The 20,011-nt window shown below is 36.4% G+C and overlaps 1 protein-coding gene across 2 annotated transcripts in view; it reads left to right on the top strand.

The window, feature by feature from the left end:
* Positions 1-16,614, top strand: part of LOC148951729 (lysosome membrane protein 2-like) — a 117,851-nt gene extending 101,237 nt beyond the window's left edge. For both annotated transcript variants that reach the window (XM_089089303.1, XM_089089304.1), the window contains exons 5-9: positions 1,893-2,099; positions 5,611-6,004; positions 11,531-11,649; positions 12,813-12,938; positions 15,873-16,614. In XM_089089303.1, the coding sequence (XP_088945429.1) occupies positions 1,893-2,099; positions 5,611-6,004; positions 11,531-11,649; positions 12,813-12,938; positions 15,873-16,175 (1,149 nt within the window). In that variant the 3' untranslated portion in view covers positions 16,176-16,614. The remainder of the gene's footprint in view (positions 1-1,892; positions 2,100-5,610; positions 6,005-11,530; positions 11,650-12,812; positions 12,939-15,872) is intronic.
* The last annotated feature ends 3,397 nt before the right edge of the window (positions 16,615-20,011 follow it).

The raw sequence follows: 20,011 nt of genomic DNA, 5'->3' as shown, positions 1-20,011 counted from the left end.
TTTAATTTATTGGAAACCAGGTCTACTGCATATCCAGATTATTTTGTATTTATTACTTTTCATATAAACTACCCATCGCGGTTCAGAATAGTAACTTTGGTCCACCAGATCGCGAAAAAAAATGAACGACTTAATAAAACACAAATACTGTAGGTTACTTACTTGCCGAGCCGGTTCAATTGGCTTTTGCTTCTTAATCCATCTGTTCAGAGAAACTTGCTTTTCTGCTTCTTTCTCCTTCTTCAATGCTGCCAATTTACGCTTTTGAGCTCCTGACAAACTCATGAATTCTCAATGGCTCTTCAGCTGCTGATATTAGATAGTAAATTGGCGAACTGGGCGAATAATACATGGGTTATATATGGATGGTCTTACGGTTTTAAACAAATTCATTCATTTAAACTGATTTTTATAATTTCCCGAATTTCCTTTTTGCCGCTCCCGACAAAGATGCCGCTTCTAAAAACAATTGCACCCTTCCATTCTATAGGACATTATAGGATTACAATTCAACGGAATCAAAACCAAAATACTTGGCCAGTACGAAAACTTAAGCCTCCAAAAATAAGTAGAAAGTAAGTAGATAAGCAGATTTAATATTTGGAAGTAGAATAGTCCAAAAATAAGTATTCTACTACCAAAATAAGTAGAAGTGGAAACATTGCTCATGATAGCACGTAAGAAAGATGTTGAATCAATAAAATCAGAAACTGATCTGTCACTTCAACCCTTGCACGACCCAGTTGCACTATTAATCTCACTATTATCTAAGTTAATCTACATATAAATGTAGCAGTTTCAAAATTTTGACTAATTGCCAATTGTAATTTTGTTCCTGTATATTTTGTAAAAGAAAAAAAAGGCCTTGTTGGGAGAAAGCTTGGGTCCCCCAGAAAAATTCGGGTGGGCAATGTCCCACCCCGGCCCCCCCCCCCCAATGGCGCCCCTGTTAAAAATAAATTATTGTTATTATAATTATTATTGTAATTTCAGAGGAATATACACAATTTTGTGATCTTCTATTTCTCCGATAAAACACATTGTTTCAATTTTGACACTTAAGTATCTTTTATAGAAAATTCGTTATAGCTAGAGAATATCTTCACTTGAAAATATTGCAAAATATCTCTTGAAAACCACCACTTATTTCTTGTACCCCCTCCCCCGCTGAAAAAATGCATGTGTTCGTGATTGATAGGCACTCGTTTACCTTTTATAATAATAAACACCTTGGTTTTCGAGGTATGCAGCAAGAGTTATAAAAAAAGAATGCTTTATATACACTACGATAAATTGTGGTGAAAATAAAAATTTTGATTTCAATTTGTTTATTGCAGGTTGTTATGTTTGTTCCGTTTTTTGGTAAAAATTTAGAATCGTGGCACCTGATAAGGAGACATGTTAAGAAAACAATTCTTACTTTAAAATATGTATAATCGTCCTAGCTCTTATATTATCCAAGGGGAGAACCTTTATCATCAAGTCTTTCCTCTAAAAATCCTTCTTTTTCCAGCTTAAAAGAAAAAGTTTCCTAAAACCACCTTACTGAGATTCAATGCTTAAGTCTTTTGAAATTGCCGCTATAAAGTGCCGCCAATTAAGTTGTTTTATAGATAGCGTTCATGCCGGTCTTTTTAATACTTTTTTTTTAATGAGCAGTGGCGCAAGGTTAAAATCAAAATATGAACTCTAAAGACCGGCATGAACGCTATCTATAAACTAACTTATTTGGCGGCAATTTATAGCGACAATTTCAAAAGACTTAGGCATTGAATCTCATATTTTAAAGTAAGAATTGTTTTCTTAACATGTCTCCTTATCAGGTGCCACAATTCTAAATTTTTACCCGTTTTTTTCTTATGCCTAAAATTTTGCTTCCGAAATTTTTTCAGACTGCTGCATCTCAGACAAAATATGGAACCAAACTAGTTCGAAAAGCTACTAGCGCCCTACTGAAGACCTTAAACCAGGGTCCTTTTTCAACTCAGACTGTCAATGAATGGCTCTGGGGCTTTGACCACGCTTTAGTTAAGTTAGGAAAAGACATAATGCCCCCCGAAAACCAGCCGCCATTTGATAGATTTGGATTACTTATTGGGGTAAGTTTTTTTTATTCATTTCAGGTGTTTTGTATATATTGTTTAATATATGCAAAAAATACCAATATAAATTATTAGAAAAATGCTTCAACAGAAACTAAAAATTATGGTCAGCCATATTGTGTGAGAGATCAAATGTGTCGAAAAGTCTGTAGCGTAAAAAAGCTAATAGTCAAATGCTACCAATTGATAGAGCCAATATCGAGATTTCTAATGTGAAAAATATTTCTCTATATCTGCAATGCCAAAAAAATAACAATAATTAACAATGGACATAAAAAAATAAAAACAATGGGCAATTTAGCTATTTAGGCTATTTGGACAATGAAAAAAAGCTGGCTGTTAATAAAAGTCAAAACCTGAACCGTTTTTTTATATTTTCTCCTGTCAGCTTACATCATGCAAAATAACAGCTTTAAGGTTGCTGAATTAGTGTAATATCAAAAGGTTAAAAACAGTTTTTCAAATGAAAAGGGTAAAAAACGAACAACTGAACATAGTAAGATGAATAATCTAGAAAAACAACTGTTTAAATTTCGGGTTATTTAAAGCGTTAAAAAAATAAGAACTGATTTTCAAACGTAAAGGTTAAAAAAAATGAACTGGACAAGAGAAGGAAAAGAACGATACATGATCTATAGGATCAGGGAAATAAAAGTAAGGGAAACGGCATAATCAAGGTATTATAGATACTTTTGGTCCTAGATACTTTGGATGTTTTTACGTCCTAGCGTCAACGAGAGAAAATTGGCTGTTGAACACACCATCATGGTGACAAAAAGTAGGTTCAGCGTTCTACACAGATTCATGTGCAAGACCCAGAGTTAAAAAAAAAAGTCTAATTCTGGCTAAAATTTGCTTTATAAATTTGTCCTATAGAAGTGATCAAGCTTTTTGTTCTCTCATTTTCGTAGTTCATGTTCAAATGCAACACTGTTAAGATTTTAAGGAAACACAGTTTTTTTTTAAGGAAACACTGTTAAGATTTTACACTCCAAACAGCTTGCACAGATATCGTACAAATTCAGTTGTTTCTTAAGCAAATGCAATTAAGATTTTATTTACAAAACAGCCAGTACAGATATCGTCAATATTTTACGTCAGGGAGGGAGGGGACAGAACCTGGGATGTCTTCTGTTCTTTTTTGAAGAAGGGGCTGGGGATAAGCTCAACGAAACTCTTCTTCAAGCTCAGTTTTGAATATAATTCCAATTTGACAAAAAATGTATGGGCTCTACGACAAGGGAAACAACTCCGCCTTCGGCTAGGTCCATGGCAGCTTTACAAAATGTATTTCCAGAATCTTTTCTGTTCAGTAAATATAGATGCTGATAAGACAGGTTGTATAGGAATTTTTTCGGGGGGGGGGGGAGTGAGATGAAAAAAAAAACAACAGCAAACAGTATGCAAATTACACAAAATAAGAATCCTGATCTTAAATCGGATTTGGCACCTCGTTATGCATTTTAGGGAGTATTCACACTAAACTAGTCGGCAACAAAGGCAAAAATGAGAAAGATTACCAGGGTCCTTCGCTGACATCTAAAACAAAGAAAATAAAGATGGAAATTTCGTAGCAAAAATCTGAGCTTCATACATGTTAGAACAATTCTTAGGGCAAGATTTACTTTCATTATGGTTTTTATTCGTGATATAAAAGGCAGGGGCGTTAATTGGAGGGGAGGGTAATGAAGTCAATAGATTTCCCCCTTCCCTTCCTCCATGAACTTTGAGAATATCTTATTTTGTATGTTCATTGAAACCTGCCTTATTCTGGTATTTTCATTGGAAAAAAAAATTATGCATCTCTAGATTTTAAAAAACGCACCACCACCCCTACACTTTGTGAATTGACACCCCTGTTGAAAGATTATAGCCATTTCTTCCATGACAACAAGGTTGAAAAAAGTGTCATAAGTCTACGATACGAAAACGCCCTTTTTCTAGGTACAGGGGCGGATCCACGAGGTGGTTGTTGGGGCGCGCTCCCTTCGCTCCCATAATATTGAAAATCGTATTAATTACAGAGATGAAGGTGTGAAAAACCAACGGGGAAATTGAACCTTCATCTGTGCCCCGTCTCCCTCTATCATAATTTCTGCATCCACTCATGTCTGCTGTCTGGTTGTGTACCCCTTCTTGTCCCCCTGATCAGGAACTGCATGTGATGCTAAATAAGGGTAGCTGCTACAATTTAGGTTTTGCTGGGGTATAATATTGGGAAAGTCGATTAACAAAGGATGGTGCTTTATTTGAGTCAATGTGGAAAATGAATGATTCCTCCGCTTCACTCAATGGCCCATTCACAATAAGGTTTTATGGTACTGGTGCATTTTATGCTACACAGCGCTATAGACTGTACAAGCAAACCAGAAATCGAGACCCGTCAAACGGGTATTTGCTATCTAAATTGATTGCAAAGCGAGGTTTCTTATCGAGTTAACAATATTTAAACCATTGTTTTTGGGGTTTCGGGGGGGCGTACCTAGGTAAGGTTAGGTTACGTATTTAATAAATGCTATACTATACCCCCCCCCCTTAATGTGGAAATATATAGCCAAAATTTGTTTCTAAACTATTATATATTCATCCTATTTTATTTCATTAGCATTACCCAAACTTGACTTCTTTCGTGTGTAGTATATAATGCACAAGTATCGATTTTATTGATATAAAAGTTTAACTAGTGCTAATTTGAACCAATTAGAATTTTGCATTCAACCAGAAAATGCTGTATTTAATCTGATTGGCTTAAATTAGCGCTAGATAAATCTCGGTATTAGTAAAAACTCATTGTGAACGGGTCTTATATGATTTTGCATTTAAGTTTTTTCAAGTTTCATATGTTTCAGTAAGAACCAAGAATAATGGAGTTTTTAATAATTAAAATTCACATTTTTATTAAGTCTTAGACGCACCGTTTTTGAGATGCAAGTCTGAGATTTAAGCTGATTCAGGGCAAATTTACCATTTTTCTTACAATTTATATTTAATAAATCTTCAAATAAGTAAATTTTTCCTTCTATAAAAGTTTTTTTTCCTGGACATAAGTGATCGAAGGGGAGGGGGGATCTAACCGTCTTCATAGCTTGTTTTCCTACTTCAAATCATGCTTATGTAACTACACTACTTCATTCCTCGCTTCAACCTTCATTTTCCTACTGTGATCTGAAGTAAAAACAAAGAAGAAAATCTCCCGGAATGATCTTTGTAGAATTGCAAAGCGCATGCTCTAAGAAATTGTTGAAAATGTTCCTCTGGCAATTTGTCCCTTTTCTTCGTTCTATTTCTGCCTTTTGCACCTGACTCTTAATATTGTTAATCACAGGGCACTCATTAAATTAATTCTCTTTAGGAATGCATTATTCTTACTCATGTCCCTCCAGTGGGGGGGGGGACTTGGTTTGAACCCCCCCCATTTTTGTCCGACTTGTTTCAAAAACACCCCCCCCCCTGAACAAGATCCTGGATACGACCCTGCTGACCTGCTCTCATACCTCTTTTCTTACAGAAAAATGACACCCCTGCATCTGGGCTTTACACTGTATACACGGGGCGTAATGACATAACTAAATATGCCACCCTTCATACATGGAATAATCAAAGTCGACTGAATTTCTGGAAAACAGATTCGTGTAACATGATAAACGGAACAGACGGCACTGCTTTCCCTCCTGATGTCAGTAAAAATACCACACTTGAAATGTTTAATCCAGAGCTGTGTAGATCAATACCCTTGACGTACCGAGGGAAGATTGAGAGGAATGGTGTTGAGGCATATAAATTTAGTCCACCTGATGATGTTTTTGACCCGCCAAGTATGGTGCCGGAGCATGACTGCTACTGCCCAGAGGAAGGATGTAGCTTACCTCGTGGAGTCTTTAATGTAAGCACATGTAATTATGGTAAGTTCTTTTTTTTTCTATTTTAGCACGGGTGAATATTTTAGAACAAAATGGATTTGTTTATAACTGCTTCTATAAATTACGGAAATGTATTTGTGGTGCAGAAATTATTTAGAATTCCTTCGATTAGTTTATAGCAGTGCCAACAAATCGTGGCCCTCGTACATACACTTTGTATGTAAGGAATTATGCCTTTTCAAAACAAGGTGGGTTTGCTTATGCCCCCTCCTTCTTTCAACTTTCTGACAATTTTGAGGATGTAGTATTTTCTGGGAGAATCGTTCGAATGAGTATTATAAATATTTGTTAGTAAATATTTTAGATATAACGGGTATAGCCAAAGGCCATATTCCAGCCTTTTTGAAATAAGAAGTGATATTGGCTGGATAAAGCTTTTCTAGGTTGGGCGAAAGACAAAGCTAATCCACCTAGTGAACAAACACAACTTGTCATGGGTCCAACTGGAGCCATTCATTGAATATAAGCTTGAGACCTCTCTTGAAAGGGCCAAGAACACCGATATCTAAAGGTTAGATTCGATGGGAACAGTGTGGTGAAAAACTTAAAAGAACAATCCTGTTTTCTTTGCAGAAAGAAATACATCTCGGATCAAGGCGACTGTCATGATTACCAAGCAAAAGAAGATGATGATTGTCCTGTAAAGACTGGCAATGCTTCCATAAGTGTTTTGGGGCATACAAAATAGTCTCGCCATCCAGCCAGCCAGACAGGTGTGTGAGCCCGAGGGAACCAACAGGACTTCTTCATACCATCTCAGGCTGTATTTTATTTTGTGAGAGAATAAAAACTGGCAGGTGTGTCCGTTAGTTGCATTGATGAAGCAAATTAGTCTTACTTTCTCCACACTCAGTAGGGACGGTTTGGTGTACCTTTTTAACTCCTGGTTGTGCCACAACTCTTACCAGTTTCAGAACCATAAGGATGCCAGTCTCTTTGATACTCCATATGCACTCAGCTATGAATTAATGCCTGCCATAGAGATCAAGCATATTATCAAAAAATTTGAAATGAATACTTTGTTGAAGCCACTTACCCTGGCTTGGCTAGTGGGCACAAGTGTAAGAAGTGAGAAAGTGCAGTGTTTTTTCAAAAATGCAGTAAGCCTGTTTTTCGAATTACTTTCCCGTCGTTTCTAAGTTGGTGCGGTTTCAATTTCATTTGCGACAGTATTTTGAAAGGCCAGCTTTTTAACATCATTTGAGGTAAGACTGTGATTAATCCTCTGATGCTTTGACAAAATAGTCGATTATGTCCTTTTCTCGTTTGTTTGAAAAGACCTGCCGATTGTGCTCTAGACGTTTCTCAACTTTTCTGATTGCCGTGTCGATATCCATTTCAGGCTGATCATCTCTACAGTTTAAACCATCTTTTGCCTTTTTCAGATAATCATAAAGGAAAATTTTCTGAATTTTGAAGTGAGACGCTTCAGCCGCTCTGATTGGCATTCTCCCTTCTAAGTGTGCTCGGACTGCCCCTTTCAGATTTTCCTACTGTAAACTGTATTCCCCAGCGACTTTCGTGTGTGCTTTCTGTACGTTTCTAAAAGAATACGGTGGTAAGCAAAGAAAGAGAATAATTTTCTACTCTTTACAATGTGTAGTTGTACCGGACAGCGTTCGATTCAACCCGAAAAATTTTCCGGATCACCCTCCTCCCTCTCATGACGATTCGAAAGAGAACGCCATCTTGACCAGAACATTAGCGTTGCTTTTCTCAGTTGTATAATGTCAAGAGAACTTATTGAAATAACTTTCTGGTATTTTGCTTATCATAGAAACACGGCTTAACACAGAAATATTAAGTGCCAGAAAAATAAATTAGCCATCTAAAGCAGTTTTCGTGATTTAAATTTTGAAAGGTTCAATCAACCAAACTAGGAATTCTTCCTTGAGACACGAAAGTTACACGGCAGGCTACTCTCACTATTTTGTCGGATGTTTAACCAATAGGTGTCGGGGTAATTGAGAGCGTCCGGTTCAAACAACCTCCTCTAATATCAAAGTGTTAAATTTGTGATTATTTGTTAAAAGTAAAGATTATGGTAAATAACAGAAAGAAATAAGAGATAAGAAGCCAAACAGATAATAAGAAACTCAAGTTTGCTAGAAATACAACGACGTCATCTAATATTACCGAGCAAAATCATAAAATTAATTATTTTATGTTATTTAAATAAGTCATTCTCACTTTCTTATACCCTAGCTGCTACTCTTGCTTTGCTTTGGATTAAGATAAAAGAAACACTTATTCCAGAAAGAGTCGGAGACACAAATTTAAAGTCTGTGTAGTAACTAGCCTAAGATTCTAATAACGATCACAAATTAACTCAGACAACACCTTTTCGCCGTAAATTTGATTTATTCGTATTTTATCAATTCAGGATAAGATTTCAGTTGGTCTTAAATGTGTTTTTAACTATAATTTATCTATTCATTATAGTTTGGAATCTTGCCGCTAATTAATCTTGTGCAGCACAAAGCCGTCTGAGGCCAACATGGGTACGCACGCTCCTCCTCCATCCCAATCTATTCAAATCATCCCTCTTTACACCCTCTCAAGCAGTTCCCATTTCCTTTAACTCCTTCCTTACGATATCCTCCCACCCTATTCGGGGACAGCCTCCTTTTAGTTTGGCCCTAGACGATTGGCCGACAAGGACAGTCTTTGGCAACCTCTCAATACGGTGGTTATTGGACTTATTCACAAATGAGACTTAGCTAATGCCGGCATTAGACTGATTATGAATTGGACACTAAAATAACCAATCAGATCGATTCATTGAATGTCCAGACTTATCGGCTCGCCATATGAATCACAAAAACTGATACACAACACTTCTTGTAACGGGTTTTTTCCTTTTTTGTTACTTCATTTTGATCACCAGATCCATTTATAACTTGTTTGCTTGCTTACTTACTTTGCTTTATGCTCCTGCTAACTTGGTGCCAGCGTCGAGAAAGCAGACACTATCCTTCTCCAGTAACCCCGGTCTGGCGCTGCCGTGGGTGCATCTTCAGGTCTTATGCTTACCTTACACAGAAAACGAGACCCAGCTAACTTCTAGAGCTAATCAGAGGTAGCAAAGGAATTCAGTCTATTTGAAGTTTTATGGAATTTGGCATAGAAGAGCAAATTTGAGAGCTTTATTATCAAACCTTAGCCGTATAGAAAATAACTGTCTTCTTCTTGTTTGGCCTATTATGGAGACAGTTTAGCACAATCTCACCATCGGAATCAAATACTGGGCCCTGAAGTGGGTTGCTGCAGCTGAGTTTGAACTCTGTGTCTCTTATTACATAGCAGAGATCAAACCCTTTGCGCCACTACAGGAGCTGAATTTGAGTGCTAATAGGAAAGGGAATCTTCAGTCACTATTGGAAAGATGCATTTTCAATAACACTGTTCCTTAGAATTTGAAATTTGGAATATTGGGCAAGAATTTAACAAACCGATGATGGCACGAATTTGACCAATCAGCTTTAGAAGATGACAAGCATGGAGAATCTAGTAAAAAAGCAACGACAAAGAATTGTTATGGATACGGATTTGCATAATCTCATCACTAGAACCGAATTTTGGGCCATGCACTAGGTTGCTGCTGCTAAGTTCGAAATCAGGGTCGCGTATTACCAAGCAAAGATCATTCCCACTGCGCCACTATAGAGCAAAATAACTGTTAAACCTATGGTGAAAATTGCCTATCTGAAATAGTCAACTAACCAATCACATAAATTGTATGATCCAGTACTAGCGAAGTCTCATTGTGAATAGTGATAGCAGCTTGCACACAGTTGAAGTTTTTAATTAGTTATTCCTTAAAAAAGTCGGCCCTGCGGCAGCTGGGATCGAAACATGGGTTACATTGCCAGCAGCCTTTCAAAATGGCGCTTCCGTTGGAGGGAAACTTTTCGCACGAAACTTAACAGCTTATTTATTTTTTGAATTGCAAAAAACTTTAAAGTGCCAAGGATTTACTAATTAAAGCACTTTTGCTCCCTGGACTCATCATAGGTTTATTCATACCTGAACATCTCAGTTCTGTTTTTAAACTAAAATGAAATATTTAGGGTAATATTACATTTTTAAAAGTGTTGCCACGTTGGACGGTGAAAATAAATGAGCAAAATAGTTAAGTTAAACTTGGCAACGCTTTTCGCCCGTAAAAATTTAAACGTTAACAATCTGTACTATTTTGTAAGACAACTGCGTCTTCAGAAAAAATCTACATCTTCTTAAGCTGTTTATTTCTATATGTTTTTGAACTTAGCGGTTGCTCAAGTCACACCCACTTTTTTTTTTTATTTGGTACCGGCTACTACCAAAGACTGCATAGCTGGATACGGAGGTGGTTTTTCATTAAAAGCTGAATTCTCGTTTTTTCCCCTAATTTTTTAAGATATACTGGATTGTGCAAGTTTCCATTTAGACAAATTTATTTTATTTACTAATAATTACAAAATAAACTATATATATATACAAAACTGCCCGGGGAAGGCTCGAAAAGCCTGATGATAGACGGCTGCAATCCTCTAATTCTCAACCAGTAACAAAATCATTTACAAAAAAAAAGTTGGAACCGATCAGAATTCATTTGTCCTTGGTACTCCAATTCACTGCCCTTGGTACCCCAATAGATACACAAAAGCTTCATGTGATGAATGTTTTACATTAATAAGACCCAAATTGCCTTGGGTGACGCTTTAACCATATCATCCAAATTTGACTAAATTGCAGATTATCTATTAGGTTTCACCACATATCTCACTTCAACATTATTGCAAACTTCAAAAGCCATCCGACCAGATGATTTGCCTTCCTAAAGTTTGACGATATCTAATTGCGCGAGCGGGGTGTTACCCAATCCAAGCACGGACGGAGCGTTATCCAATCCAGTGACATTGTGCGGGCGATTTTCTTTTAGATAGCCAATGTAATTGTGGAACACGTCGGCAAATGTATTTTGCTGGGAGTGAGATATCTGCGTAAATGTCAATAATTTGTGACTAAATTGTCAACTATCAATCATACTTTATTTTATTGCTTTCATTTACTTGTTACAAAAAACAGAAAAAAAATTGGAATGACTTAAAATTCCCGTTTATTTACACGAACATTTTTTTTTTATCCTAGAAGCATCGAGTGATGGAAATTAAAAAAAAGACTAAGTACAATAAAAAGAAGAAACTTGATAATTGGAATAAAATAAATTTAAGAGAGTAAAAAAGGTAACACATAGGAAAATTTTTTTTAGGGCTGTCAATAAAAAAAATGAGAGGGACAAGAAAAAAATGATTTGAGTTTTTTTTTTTATATTGGAAGTACCCACAAATTCAACAAAATTTTGGATTTCAGGGAGTAGGGGAGGAATCCCCCTCACCTGATCCCACTTTTAGCGCAGACCAAAAAAAAAAACTATAAAAAATTGCGAAAAGGACGCCTAATAATTTATAAAAATGATAAAGGAATAAAATGAAATGAAGATTTATTTAATTCTTTTACTTACAGGTGCACCAATTGCTGTGTCTTTTCCACATTTTTATAATGCTGACGAAAAACTGCTAGAAGAAGTAATAGGGTTGGCCCCTGAAAAGGAAAAGCATGAGTTCTATATGGACGTACAACCGGTGAGTTTAATTTATGTTTCCTTTATCTTCAGTAAATAAGGGCTATATTCTGAACTTAAACGCGATACATCCGCAAACATGTATGGTATTGGGGATGGGGAGGGGTAGCAGTATAAGTTTTCTTTATTTTTGTTCTTTATCATTGCTATCTTGTATTTTTCCTATAAATAAGGGTTTAATCTCAATCATCTGCAAGCATACGTAGAAACACAAAGGAAAGAATAATAGTGCAGGTTTCTCTGCTTTACTCTTTATTATTATTATCTTCAGTTTGTTTTGTGAACAAGGATTATAAAATTCACTTCATCTTATATACGTATGAAATCGTCCTTGTCCGCCAACGATCTAAGGCCAAACGAAAAGCAGGTTGTCCCCGAATGGGACGGGAGGATGTCGTAAGGAAATATTTAGGGGAAATATAAATTTTATGGGTATGTTTAAAGAGGCTTTGAATAGATTGGGACGGAGGAGGAGCGTGCATAGCTATGTTGGCCTCAGGTCGCTTGGTGCTACAGTGAGTTGCTAGTAGCAGTAGTAGCATATATGTATGTGAACATATACATTGAAATAGATTGAATGGATGTGGATATCCCTTACCGAGATTGATCAGAACGATCCTCACTTTGGTCAGAACGATTCCAGATACTTTGCAATTAGCGACCGATAAATGCTCTTCTTTGGCTTTTCATTTTGGAGATCTTGGACAAATCGTCACTTACAAACATTTTGGTTGCACAAAAAAAAGAAAAAAAGAGGCTAAATTGTCTGATTAAAAAAGTCCAAACAAAAGTTGTTTATGATGATTCTACTATTTTGCAGGGAACGCGTTATGAAATCGTAGGGCTAAAGGCCCATTCACACTCCGATTTGACTAATATCAAGCATTATCTTGAACTAATTTAGGCTAGTCAGATTTTTGTAGAATTTCTCTGATGGGCTAAAAAACTCTGCAAAAAATTCTGATTGGCCCAAATTAGCGCTAGCTGAATTTCGGTATTAGGAAAGAGCCTTAAGGTGTCTTTTGGACGAAAATAAAAGTTAAAGCCCTCCACCCTTCATGAGACGAATACAGAGTTGAAAAATTAGTTACATCCATACGATTAAGCATGAAAAGTACTATCGTGACTATTATTGTTTTATTTTGATAAATGTTTTCTTTATAGAAAATGGGTATTGGCATAGCTGCAAAAGGAAGAATACAAATCAATTTAATGATCCCTGAAATAGAAGATATTCAACAGATGGTTGGGGTTCCACCAATTATTTTTCCAGTTTTCTGGTTCGAAAGTGTAAGTACATTCTTTTGGACTATAACTCTTAGAACCATTGATGTATTTTTTTAAACCAAGTAAATATACTTGGTTTAATTCTTTGAACTTACATCCGACTGTGCTTTGAACTTAGATCAGACCCACCATTTTTTCCAGCTCTGGTTTGTTTCAGATCAGTTAGTGCATTGCTAAGCACAAATGAGAACGAGATTTAGACAACTTAAATAACAAAAAATATAACCCATCAATGGCGTCAATCGGGAGGGGGGGGGGGGGGTTGTAGGTAATTTTTTGCCTCCTAGATTTTGAAAAATACATTTTTTCGACTTTCCCCTTTAAAAAATGCAATTTTTGGTGTTTTCAATGAGCAAACTAAAAAAAAGACGAAAAATTTAACCCCTCCTAGATATATAAAAGTACATTTTGCTCCCACCCTAAATTTCTGTGAATTAACGCCACTAAAACCCAAAAGCCCTTTTTTTTTCCTGTATCCCTTCTTTTCTGCTTAATTAGGACGACAGCTTGGCTGCACTAATTCAAAAAGGGTTGCGTAGTATTTTTAAACTGAGAGCTCAGCATGCACCATAGATTTCCTGTATATCATGGGATCCCCGGATTTGCAGGAATTCTCATATCTCCTATATCCATTTTCTTATATACTTTGCTCTCAAGATATGTATTAGTTGTAGAAGTAGTTCGAACGTAGAGCCGTTTGATGTCAACTTTTTTTTGCTGATTTTTAGACATTTAGAAAAAGGAAAATCTTCCTTGCGAAACAACTGGTTTTACTCGTCTGCTCTCGCAAAAAAAAGTATGTAGTGCAATATACTGTCTCATAAATTAACCGCAGCCGACCTTGCAAGATATAGGTAAAAAAAAAAATCAAGAAAAAACAATTTAATTAAAAAAAATTGGAATAAATGGGACAAATAAATTTGGATAAATAATTTGGTAAATAATTTGGATTTACCAAAGATAAATAATTTGGACTACCAATTTGTAAACTGGTATTTACCAATTACCAATTGTATATAATTGGTAAATTGTATTTACCAATTGTAAATAATTTGGATTATCAAAGATAATTTGGTAAATAGATTGATAAATAATTTAGTGATAAATAATTTGGGATAAATAATTTAGTGATAAATTTTGGACAAGCGATGATAATCAAGCGACATTGCAATTTGAATTCTGGTGTTGAATTAATCGAAGTGATTAGACATTAAGTTATTGGTACTCAGTTAGTTAATATTGATTGCAGACACACTCTTAGGTGGATAAAGCCAAGGAGGTTGATCTAGTTTATCTATTAATTAAAAAAGGGTTTCTATTGTCGATTTCCAATCTATATCTACGACTACATAAAAAAAGGAATAAAGCATACTGCTAAATTGAATCAGACAAGGTCTAGTCGGAAGCTACAGCAAAACAGGATAGTGTGGCAGGAGAGTGGCACTCAAATAAAACACCACCTAGTCATGGCGCTACTGTTTGTATATAGCAATTACGAGAGAACCGAGCTTCGCTCGGTGATAAGAAAGGCAGATTTTTTATTTTCTTGCGCAAAGCGACTTAAGTTTCATTTATTCGCTGTAGAAAGTAAAATCGCTAGGGCATTGGAGTGTGGGTGTTGTGAATGTAATTCATATGAAAATGTTTTTCTAAAAGTAGGCCTTAGACGAATTTTCGCAAAGTTGTGATTTATCTTGATCGTTTGTTTCGCACGTGAAAACGCACAATTATCTTATTACGAACAATGTTTAGTAAACGAACAATAATCACCAAGTCAAGTTTGGTTCCCTGGTATACAAATTATTATTGTAATTTTTCTGCCGCAACGCGTAGCATTTAATGCGAAGCAATTAATAATCAGCAACTCACTTAACAGGTATGTCTTTCTCTAAAACAGAACCAACTGATTGTGGTAGTTTTTTCAAAGAGGGGGGGGGGGGGCCTCATTCACGGTTCTAGTGTGTAAATCTGAGAATAAAAAGGTCGTGCAACTTGAATTTCTCTTATGCGGGATCTCATACAGACTCGGGGTTTAAACACACCATTTGACCATTATTACTTGGAAAATTCTCTAAAATCCCCTTCTCCTTTGCAGTGTACTTCTTTTTCATCTCAGAGAAACATAGTTAGGTACATCGACCACGAGCTTTGCTAGAATCTAACTAGCTGTATCACTGATATTCATAATTTTCCTAGGAGGGGGAGGGGTCAAACTACAAAATTTTTTGACACTATTATTTTCTCAAAGAAGATAGTTGGGTATAATAACAACGAGCTTTGCTAGAATCGAACTAGCTGTGATACCAACAATCGTCATTATTCGCTGGAGTGGGTGTGTCACAGTGCGAAAACCTATTTTATGCTCTGTTCTAATCTCAAACAGCGATAGTTAGGCATTATACCATGAGCTTAGCTAGAATCTAACTAGTTTGGGCTCCAATATTCATCATTTTTATGGGGGGGGGGGAGGCATGGTTCGAAAATCTCTTTTATAATCGTTTCTTATCTCAAACAAAGATAGTTAGGTGCCGTATAACAACAATAGTTATAATTTGATATAGCAGACACGGCACTAACCAAAATCTAATTAGTTTTGGAACCAATGTTCATTATTTTTCATTCGGAGGGGCGGGAGGATACAGTACAAAAAAAAACCCTCTGTTTTCGTACCTCAAATAAAGATAATTAGGTATAACAACGATGCGCTTAAGTAGAAACTGAACTAGTTCGAGTACCTATATCATCATTTTTCATTTAGGTTGGGGGGGGGGGGCAGCACGCACAGAAACTGGTTGTATACCCCATTTAAAAGACAAATCTTTTGTTGCACATATACATTAGTTTTCGATTTATGACATAGCTAATCCTGCTGCATCCTAGAGTACGCCTATTCTAGTAGCTCAAGTTGACAACAAAACTAATCTTTCCTCTTTTCAGGGTATTGATGGTCTACCAGAGTCTGTATCTCAAGAGTTGAAATTGGCCACCCAAGGGACAGAAGTTATAAAGAACAGTGTCTGCTATGGTCTATTTGCTATTGGAGGACTTCTTTTACTAACAGTTGCGATAATTGCAGTTAGACGCGAGAAATCCCAAAAATATGCTGCAAAAAGTACGGAAATGGAAACTCGCAACGGTGACTTGAGTCAAGACACGTTTGTTCGTATTGGTTCAGGAAAGGCAGAAGGCCTTTATCCGGGAATATCTGGGAATGATTTGGCGGAGGAGCAAAAACTGTGATGTCAATCAGACTTTGTAAAAGTAAAATTAGGTGAGCGTGCCATAGCTAGTGGCTTATTGTTGCTCAAAGGAGCTTCTGCAAAGCCTCACAATTTACAAGATCTCATACTCAGTAGTAAAATGGCGCAGATAGCGAAGAGTGATGGACCTACATTGTTGGTTGTGTTTTCATCGCCTTGATTCCCCTAAAACTACCTGAACCTTTTTTAGGATTAGTACGACCAATTTGTTTTATATGTGTTTCCTAACCTATTCTTGTAAATATTTCTTGGGTTTTTCTTTTGACATTTTTGGTTTTAGAGTTTTTGCATACTCGAAGACAGTTGAAGTTATAAATGATAAATCAGCCTCTATTTGGATTTGGTGAGTTGACCGACGTTGATCATTTGATTGGCTGACGTTTTTAGGACACCATAAGAAGTAGATTTTTCGACCATGCTTCTGGAAACGGTTAACAAAAACAGTATGTTGAATCGAACATGTACATAGGAATTCATGTTGGATAAATTGCCTGCTACCAACATATTCGAATATGCGTTTTACTAAACTCCGCCCATTTTAAGATTATCTTGTCAATATTTGAGAACAAAATTGAAGTATCAAAATGTGTATTTCAATATACAATTTTTTTTTTTTCCAGTCAAAACTTTTTTTTGGGGCTGATTAGCATTAAGTTTATACTTAAGATTTTTATTTTCATCTTTAGAAGAAACGACATTAATTAAAAACGTTCACACTCTTCGCCAGAGCATGAACCCTTTACTAGTTAATTAATATACCTCATATTGTTTCACAAAGCTGTAACAGAGGAAAATAAAGAGGGAGAAAGAGTGAGAGAGAAGATTAAAGAATTAAAGAAGAAATTGTAGAGTAACAGATAATCTCGTGCTACACACTGTGATTTGTCTGATATAGCTAAAGCTTAAGCTTTAATTTTTCGCATGTTTTACTAACAAATTTTTTATGTTTCAAGTTTAAAATTTTGGCAAAAAAAGAACTGGGAAATGAATATTAATTTTCAGTGAATTCTTGATGTGTTTTGTATATGTAGAGCATGGATACATGCATCATATCTTTCGTGACTGTAGCGTTATTTTTTAAATTTTTGTGTTGATGTTTTATATAAATGAGAAATTCAACATATTTTGTCTGGATCTAAACTCTACTGTAAAAGACAGGAATTGCGTCAACTACTATGTTTCGAAGTTTTAATTCGTTAGGCAATTCAGAATCGAAGTGGACCAAGTCTATTAAACTAGCTTTGGATATACTGCACATACTCATAGTTCATGAAGTAAAAAAATTTACTAAAACATGGTTAAAATTTTGCAAGACTAATTTCACAATATACGTTCTTGGCGTTTACCCCCCCCCCCACCCTTCGTGAAAAATACATCCCCGCCGAAAGAAAATTTTCTCCCCAATGAAAGTTCCCCCAGACAATCCCCCCCCCCCTGCAGAGAACTCCCCCGCGGAAGATGTCCGTATGTTTCCCAAAAACAAATACTATCTGTAAGCAATGGACAAATTACAAAACTTAAAAAGGCACTTAAACTTCTACAATGAGGTACTCTGATTGTTTTGTAGTTACGGAGGGAGGCAGATACCTCACAGGGTTTATTTAAATGCCAAAACATCCCGGCTCTCATTGAGCCATCAGATAAATACAGAAGTAGTTCTAAGGGAGAGACGAGAAGAGGGTGGAGGTAGAAATTGATATATAATTCATAGGGCCGTAACCAGGATTTTTTTTGGGGAGGGGGTACAAAAGAAACTTTAAAAAACGCACCAAACTGCGAAATTGAAATTTATTCCCTTATGATTCCAGGGAATATTTCTGATCTATGCTGTTATTATGAAAGTAAAGAGTAACATTAAGCCCCAAAATGAGCAGAATTTATTCAATATAGAAGGGGGACTGCTCCTTCCTCATCCACGCAGAAACTCATGGTCGCAGAAACTTCGGAGGGTGCTCATTCAGAAATTGAGAGTTCTAGTCCTTTTTTAAGTCAAAAGTGATTAAAGCCCAACCAGCCACGGGGGAGGATTTTCTAAGGGGGATCTTCCGCGGGCGGGGGGGCGGTAAACGCTGACCGCCATTTATAGTATAGTATACGCCTAGGATTCATGAAGTGAACGAGGAAAAGCTCTGGTCTATTAGCTTTTGACAGTAAATATTTCTGACGACATTTTGTCCCTGCCAAAGCTTTGAAAGAAAAGAAACTGTGAGGCTAAGATATGGGACTTACTGAATTCAGAACTTCATTATAAGCGGTCACCACTATCACACCTGCAAGCCTCATAGCGTTTAAGGGGCCCTGAGTAATCTTACGTACAATACTTCTTAGATAATGCTGGATTGAGTCCATTGATCTCTTATTCAACTCCCTGGGGTAGCCTAAATAAATTGCACCGTTTTTGCAGGTTTTATGGAGGTTTCATATAGCCCCACATTTTCTTAAATTCTCCGTTCCATTTGTATATTCCACTTTTGAATTTTCATACTCAAGCCAGTGCACACACTTTTCTTTGAATTCCTGTCTTTCAGCACTAAAGAGGTGTATTGAAGTGGTGTTTGAGACTAAATTGAGGGGCCAAATTAGGTCTGTGGTCACCTTAGCTGAGTGAATGCTGCGCTGGACTTGTAAGTCTGTCATTCGGAAGGAGGTTTCGAGACTTGTTTTAGCACATCCTTAGGCTTGGGTTTAGTGATGTGATTCTGCAGCCTCAGCCATATGAGCTTACGGTTAAACAATTTTCCACTTATAATATGCATTTCAGATGCTAGATGAGACGGAACGCGCCTAGTCCTTCTGCAAGCAGCAATTTAGGCCTAAATCAGTTCACAAACATTGCTTCTGTCACATCACACGAAAATAGTGATTAGTTACTAAACGAGGCACAACAAAAAATTGTGCACATTTTATGGTTGTTTGCATCTATTTAGCCAGCAGAACAGGAATGAATGTTCCTACATCAGACTATTTTGGTCAACTAGCACTACTATGCAGTAGTTGGCCCGGCCTTTTTTTTTCTTTTTAGCCGATAGTCTGATTCCAGTAATGTACGTACATTTATTGTTCTTTTTATGTATATTCCTCATTTTTAATGATTCGTGTTGTCTTTTTTTTTCAAATTGGCTTTATTTGACACTATAAAACAACTGTTAAATATTATAAAACAAACCAACCAGATCAGCAAACCTTGGTATAGAGCCTTTTTATTATTTATACCATTGTGGTGGGATTCAGAAAACTGAGTTGAGGTCCATGCCACTAAGGCGTGTTATCTCCTATTATCTGGCTCTGATAATTAATGCCATTTTGGTCGAAAATGAGCTATGTACGTGTCGTGGGTAAACTAAACACGAGGAATTCAATGGCGCTGTCAGAATTATTCTATTTTGTACCGTTACTAAGATGAAAAGAGACATAAGCCTCTAAGCAGCATATGTCTCTTTTTTTTAACAGGTCTTGTTACAATTCAGAATGACAGAAGAAGATTATGTTATGGAGCCATAACATGGGGACCTGGCATTTGTCTCCTTTTTTGTCAAGAAAAGAAGAAACATACGCCAAAAAATGGAATATATTCGAATTCACTCCGAATACTTGAATTCAATTTATATTACTGAAAAGAATATAAAAAGTTGGTTTAGAATATGTTCTCTTTAGTCCCATTAGCCTCAACCTTCAGAGCGACCACAGCCGAATAACATTTTCCTTTATTTGACTCTCCTGAAGAGTTAGAAAAATGGCATATGTCGCACATCTAATTATTAGAGCCATGTTGGTTTCCTATGGGCTTATTGACTCCTACAAATGCTTAAAGGCTAG

This window comes from Artemia sp. Qi Xiang Cuo, chromosome 5 (genome assembly GCF_049724085.1).
Source record: "Artemia sp. Qi Xiang Cuo chromosome 5, ASM4972408v1, whole genome shotgun sequence".
Taxonomy (NCBI): Eukaryota; Metazoa; Arthropoda; class Branchiopoda; order Anostraca; family Artemiidae; genus Artemia; species Artemia sp. Qi Xiang Cuo.
This window is presented reverse-complemented; position numbering and strand designations above follow the sequence as displayed.